The sequence below is a fragment of the Lactuca virosa genome, chromosome 9 (assembly GCF_052849685.1).
Source record: "Lactuca virosa cultivar CGN04683 chromosome 9, Lactuca_virosa_CGN04683_v6, whole genome shotgun sequence".
In the NCBI taxonomy this organism is placed as follows: domain Eukaryota; kingdom Viridiplantae; phylum Streptophyta; class Magnoliopsida; order Asterales; family Asteraceae; genus Lactuca; species Lactuca virosa.
Genome location: NC_136434.1, coordinates 302,549,056 through 302,556,111, shown reverse-complemented (window position 1 = coordinate 302,556,111; position 7,056 = coordinate 302,549,056). Strand labels below are relative to the sequence as shown.

The 7,056-nt window shown below is 41.2% G+C and overlaps 1 protein-coding gene across 1 annotated transcript; it reads left to right on the top strand.

Moving 5' to 3' along the window:
- Positions 1 to 4,382: 4,382 nt before the first annotated feature.
- LOC145140681 (uncharacterized) lies at positions 4,383 to 6,378 on the top strand. Its single transcript, XM_079074089.1, has 3 exons — positions 4,383 to 4,849; positions 4,928 to 5,408; positions 5,800 to 6,378. Exons 1-3 carry the CDS (start codon positions 4,383 to 4,385, stop codon positions 6,376 to 6,378), a joined length of 1,527 nt encoding a protein of 508 aa, XP_078930215.1.
- Positions 6,379 to 7,056: the final 678 nt, after the last annotated feature.

Below are 7,056 nucleotides of genomic sequence, written 5' to 3'. Positions count from 1 at the left end.
TATTTTTTGAAAGCATCGATCAACTCGTTGTTTGAACCTGTTACAATTAGATCATCTATGTACACTCCCACCAGCAGTGTCATATTTGCCTTCTTAATCTTGTATACAACATATTCTTGAGGACATCGCTGAAAGCCCATGTCCTTGAGTGTCTTGTGGAGTTTTGCATTCCAAGCTCTTGGGGCTTGACGCAACCCGTAGAGGGCTTTGTTCAGTCTGTACACCATGTGCTCCTTCCGTTTGACATGAAATCCATCAGGTTGTGAAACATACACCTCCTCCTGTAGCACCCCATTTAGGAATGCCGATTTGACATCCATATGATGAACTCTCCACCCCTCGTCTGCTGCTAAGGCCCAGATAACTCGAATTGTTTCCATTCTAGCCACTGGCGCGAAAGCTTCTTTGAAATCAACTCCTTTTTGTTGTGCGTACCCCTTTGCGACAAGCCGAACTTTGCGTTTAATGATCTTTCCACCTGCATCTTTCTTTACCTTATAAACCCTTTTTAATCCAATTGGTTTTTGTCCTTTGGGAAGATTCGTTAATATCCATGTATTGTTAGCTTCAATTGACTCCAGTTCTTTCTTCATTGCAGCTTGCCACTCCTGTTCGTTCGCCGCCTCTTCATACGTCCTGGGTTCCTCCCCAGTGAACATGAGTTCCTCGATTTCATCTTCAAATGGCTGACAACGACTGAGTACATCTTCCAATGTGCGGAACCCTCGAACTGGTGTATCGCCGTATGTCGATCGGTTTGGTAACGAATCTGATGACATTGTTGATGCTTGGGGAGATGAACTACTTTCGTCGCATGTTACTAAAGTAAGGGTTTGTGCTGAGCTTGTTGGGTTGGATGAACCAGAGCTAGGAAACGGACTTCCTGGGCTTCCTTCCTCGTGTTGGACTCCCTGGTCTTGGGCTTGATCGTTGTTTTCTGTTACATCTTCATAAGAGATTTCACTTGGAAATCTAGTCCAGTCTTGACCAAAAACCTGTGTTTCGTTTTGAGATGTGGCCCACTTCCATTTTGTTCCTTCATCGAATATCACATCCCTAGCCACATATTTCTACTTTTCACTTGGGTTGTACAGACGAAAACCTTTGCTCCCTGGTTCGTTGCCAAGATACACCAATTGAATGTTGCGATCACTTAGCTTTGTAAGCTTGTTGGTTGTTCTCTTTGCATGTGCCACACAACCAAAGACCCTAAAATGCTCTAGTGTTGGTTTCTTCTCATACAGTGCTTCAAAAGGAGTTTTATCTTTTACCCCTTTTGTTCGAACTTGATTGAGAATCTGAACAGCATGGTGTACTGCCTCTCCCCACAAGATTTATGGATCTTCCATTGCTGGCAGTAACGATCTTGTGACTTCAAGGATGGTTCGATTACGCTCCACAACTCCGTTTCGCTGTGGGGAGTATGGAGCGGTTAGCTGTCGCCTTATTCCTTCCTTGCTACAATATTCATTAAATTCATCAGATGTAAATTCTCCTCCACGATCAGTGCGCAAAACCTTTAGCATGAACCCGGTTTCGCTTTCCACCTGTTTTCTAAACCTCTTGAAGGTTTCAAAAGCCTCACTCTTTTGCTTGAGCATGTATACCCACATGAATCTGCTGTGGTAATCAACAAGAAGGAGGAAGTAGTGATTACTCGCTATTGTTTGTGGTGTTATGGGCCCACAGAGGTCAGCATGCACGAATTCTAACGGGACACTTGTTTGACATTGAGATTCTTGTGGGAACGACTGGCGAGTCTGCTTGGCTACTAGACACCCTTCACAAACTTGTGCTGGGTGGCACACCTTTGGTACTCCACGCACCATTCCTTTCTCCACCATGGATTCTAACAAACGAAAATTGACATGCCCTAGGCGCGCATGTCATAGCCAAGCCGTGTCGTCTATTTTCGTATGAAGACAAACCGGTTGAGTTGTACGAAGCACTATCTTGTACAAACGGTTTTTCGAACGTTGTACCTTCATCACCAACCTGTTGTACTTGTCGTGTACTTTCAGAAAGTCTTGCTTCATCCCAATTTCGTATCCCTCTTCCATCATCTTCCCGAGACTTAGAATGTTACTTCGAAGGGCCGGAATGTAATACACTTCTTTAATGACCAGTTGTTCTTTATTCTTGCAGTCTAGCAAGATGGTTCCCTTCCCTTTGATCTGAACTCTTGACCTGTCTCCAAACCGTACCTGTCCCCTTATATTTTCATCCAATTCTGCAAAGTAATCTCTTACTCCTGTCATATGGTTACTAGCTCCATTGTTTAGATACCATGTGTCTTTTTCATTCCCATTTAGACTCGGAAAGACATTGTCTTCATTTAACAAAACCAACTCTTCAATCTTTTCTCCATGTATTGTCAAGAATAGAGTTGTCTCATCTTCTTGTGCTTGAGTGAGATTCACATCGCCTTCTGTACGTTTTGGGTTAGGGCATTCAGATGCAAAATGACCAAAAACATCACTGTTGAAACACGTGATGTGTTTCTTGTCTCAATTCTTCCAACGGTCTTGGTTGTTATCTCGTGACGATTTGCCACCCCGGCTACCTCTGCCTCACCAACTGCCTCTTCCTCGACCTCCGTTTCTTCCCCCTCGGTCATTTTGCGACGAGCCTCACCCTCTTCCTCCTGAGTTCTTTCTGTGAGTTTTCTGACCATTTTGTCCCCCTGATCGGGTCAGCATCAGACTTGCTTCTGCTGTTACATTATCGGATCGAAGCTTCAAGCGGGATTCATAAGCTTTAAGCATGCCAATCGCTTCCTCAAACGACATGCTATCAATATCCGAGTATTGCTCAATCGATGCTACAAGTTGTAAGTATTTATCTGGGACTGAATCAAGCAATTTCCTCACCATCGTTCCATTCCCCAGTGTTTCTCCCAGGCTGCTATATCTCGAACTTATACCGCTTATCTTTCCTGCAAACTCATCGATTGTTTTTCCTTCCTTCATTCTTAAAGAATTAAATTCACTCTTGAGTGTGTGCTTTCTTGCCTTCTGAACTCGATCAACACCCAAGTAACGAGTCTTCAACGAATCACATACTTTGTTTGTCGTTTTCTTCTGTGCAACTTGTAGAATCATGTCATCAGGTAACGCCTGGAATAAGAATGCTCGAGCCTTCTTGCTTTTCTTTTCATCAACAGCCACGCCAACTTGTTTCTAGATGGATTCCCATACTCCCTGGGCATCCATTTTCGCCTCCATCTTTATCGTCCATGTTGTGTAGTTCGTGGGTGACAACATCAGGTATTGGAGTGGGGGAGCCCCATTCCCGTTCTCTCTTCCCTGTATCAGCGACATGTCGTCTCTAGGCGTAGGTATTTGGCCACGAACTGGGCTAGCTCTAATACCAACTGTAGGAGATCAGCCATGTTGGATCAAATAGTTAGAGCCACAAAATATAAAGATACAGTTTTTAAGAACGAATTGAATGTTCTCTGTTTTCATTACTTGAAACTGATTACAAAAGGGAAATATAAATACTGAATACAAAGAAAACAGAAAATAGCGATTTACATGCATCTGCATGTGCTTCTATGTGTGTGGTTAAATGCCACATTATTCTCCTAAATATGTGGTCAACACAGTACCAAATCATCTTTATTCAAATGCCTCAACGGCTAACTTAGAATTAAACCTAACATTCATCATATCCTACTCTACATTGAGTGTTCGACTCTTTCCTTTTAATGAAGGCTGTTGTCATTTTTAATGTTTTCCTTAATGTTGTAGTTGAAAACGTCAGAAGTAGTTGTATAGTTTAAATGCTTGTTCTCTTTCTATTAGTCTAGATTTTTTAAAGAAAAAACATGAGACAACAATTCATCAGTTACAATTTTGGCATTTGCTTTTTTTCTCTGCACATAAACACGAAAGATAAAGTTCTCCATCTCCTTTCTCTATTTTTCTGCAAAAAGACAAGTGATTAAAAGGCAGTAAACCAACATTTGGTATCAGAGCTTATAAAAGTTTATGCCAAAATATCAACCCCCTTCTGCATGCATGTGAGATTCGTCAAGGAATGAGAAGGATGGGCAGATTACAATGCACTATCCTATGCTGTCAAGAGACAACTATGTTGCATGGGCCATTAAAATGAAAGTGTTCATGCAAGCACAAGGTGTTTGGGATGCTGTAGAGCCCAGTAAACCAGAAGATGTAGTTGAAATTAGAAAAGATAAGATGGCACTTGCAGCCATCTATCAAGGAATCCCAAAAGATATTTTGTTGTCATTGGCAGAGAAATAAACAACAATGGAAGCATGGGAGACTCTAAAAGTAATGTACATGGGGGCTGATAGAGTAAAGACAGCAAGGGTGCAGACGTTAAAATGAGAATTTGAAGTTCTAAGTATGAAGGAGATGGAGACAGTGGATGAGTTTGCTATGAAGATGAACAATATTGTAAGCAATATTCGGGCCTTAGGAGACAAAGTTGAGGAAGCTTATGTAGTGAAGACGCTACTACGATCAGTTCCATCAAAGTTTTTGCAGATTGCATTAACCATTGAGCAATATGCAGATCTTGATAAAATGACTGTTGAAGAAGTTGTTGGTAGGTTGAAAGAACACGAGGAGAGAATCTGTGGGCACAGTGAAGTTGAAGAAAAGAAGCTTCCATTGACTCACCATGAGTGGTCTGAAAGAAACAAGAAGCAAAGTGAAGAGGACTCAAAATCCTCTCACAGATCCTACCATAGAAGTCCAAGCAATCAAAGAGGTCGTGGGAGATGGAATAACTATAGCAACCGTGGAAGAGGCCATGGAAGAGGTCATGGAAGAGGCCATGGAAGAGGTGTTGCTGAACAACAACGAGAAGGAAATCGAGGGTCATCAAACAGTCAAGACAAGAGCAAACTTCAATGATATAACTGTCAAGAATTTGGGCATTATGCCTCGGAATGTAGAAACCCAAGACATGAAAGGAACCATGAAGCAAACCAGACCCAAGATCATGCTGAACTGGCATTATTATTGGATTCTTTTGACAATAATGAAGCAAAAGAGGAAGTGTTCCTGAATGAAGAAAAAGTGACACCAAAACTGAAGTTAGCAAGTGTTGAAACAACTCAGTCAAATGTGTGGTATCAAGATAATGGAGCAAGTAACCACATGACGGGTCAGAAATATAAGTTTTATGATCTTTACCAAACAACTCATGGTTATGTAAAGTTTGGAGATGGGTCCAAGGTGCGCATACAAGGGAAAGGTTCTATCATATTCCAGTGCAAGAATGGAGAGCAACGAAAGCTGCAAGATGTGTACTACATCCCATGCCTGTGTAATAATATCATAAGTTTGGGTCAACTAGTAGAGAATGGTGACCGGATCTTGATACATGGATCAATTCTGTGGGTTCATGATTTAAAAGGGAGACTACTCATGAAGGTAAAACAATCTCCAAATCGTCTATATAAAATCATTTTGAATGAAGTTGGGTCCAGATGTCTACTTGGAGAGACTTGTGAACAAACTTGGTTGTGGCATGCACGAATGGGTCATGTTAACTTTACTGCCCTCAAACAAATTTCAGACAAGACCTTAGTTTATGTACTACCAAAGATAGATAACCCCTACACGGTTGTGTGAGGGATATCTACTGGGAAAGCAGACACGAAAATCATACCCAACACAAGCAAGCTTCAAGGCGAAACAGAGGCTTGAGCTAGTACACAGAGACCTTTGTGGTCCTATTTCACCACGCACACCTGCTGGTAACTAATACTTTATGTTGTTAGTTGATGATTTTACTAGAGTAATGTGGATATATATGATGAAGACTAAGGATGAAGCCTTCAGTGTTTTCAAAACGTTTCGGGTATCTGTTGAAACAAAAACAAGTGAAAAGTTAAAGACTTTTCGAGCAGATCGTGGTGGTGAATTTCTATCAAAACAATTCACCACGTATTGTGATGAAACCGGTCTAAACCGACACTACACGGCACCATATTCTCCACAGCAAAACGGAGTGGTGGAGAGACAAAATCGGATTGTTGTAGAGATGGCAATAAGTATACTCAAGAGTATGCATGTACCAAAAACGTTATGGGGATATGTTGTACATCATGTTGTTTATGTTCTTAATCGGGTGACCACAAAAGCCTTAAAAGACGCAACACCTTATGAGACGTGGACTGGAAGAAAGCCACAAGTTGATCACTTAAGAGTGTTTGGATGTATTGCTCATGCAAGAGAAACTGGAAGTCATCTTCAGAAACTTGATGATCGAAGCAAACGTCTGGTGCACCTAGGATGCGAGACAGGAACGAAAACATATAGATTATTTGATCCAGACACAGGGAAAATATGCATCAGTAGGGATGTATGTTTTGAAGAAGATAAAGCTTGGTCATGGTGAAAGTCAAATTTGTTAAAAAGTACACCAGGAGCAACTTTTACAATTGAAAGCTACTCTCTAGAAGATAGCTATAAAGATGTGAGCAACCAGGAACATGAAATTTAGATGCAAACTCCTACACCAGAACAAACCCAGCAGACAAGTGCACAAACCTCTACAATTACACCCTCAATTTCGACCAGTTCAGATACTTCTACAAGTGGTGAATCAGACTCGACAGGTGGAGGAGCCCCGAAACGGTATTGTTTATTGGATGATATTTATGATGAGTGTGATGAACTTTTATTCATGAATCATAGTGAGGAGCCTTTGTCATACTCCATGTATAGTGAGATTGTTGATTGGATAAATGCAATGAGAAGTGAACTGGAAGCCATTGAAAGAAATAAAACTTGGAATCTGGTTGAACTCCGACCAGGTCGAAAACCCATTGGTCTCAAGTAGGTTTACAAACTGAAAAAGGATCCAGAAGGAAAAGTTTTGACACAAGGCGAGGTTGGTAGCAAAGGGCTATGTTCAGAAACCCGAGATAAATTTTGATGAAGTCTTTGCACCAGTTGCACAACTTGAAACAGTACGTATTTTGCTTGCTCTTACAGGTAAAAATGGATGGATTGTGTACCACCTTGATATAAAATCTTCATTTCTAAATGGTGATTTGGAAGAAGAAGTGTATGT

Bases quoted from the DNA above. Each gene is read 5' to 3' on its own strand.
- LOC145140681 (XM_079074089.1), top strand. From the start codon at position 4,383: ATGGAGACAGTGGATGAGTTTGCTATGAAGATGAACAATATTGTAAGC. The intron at 4,850-4,927 runs GTCATCAAACAG...CTCGGAATGTAG, and splicing joins CAACGAGAAGGAAATCGAGG to AAACCCAAGACATGAAAGGA. The intron at 5,409-5,799 runs GTAAAACAATCT...TATATGATGAAG, and splicing joins AAGGGAGACTACTCATGAAG to ACTAAGGATGAAGCCTTCAG.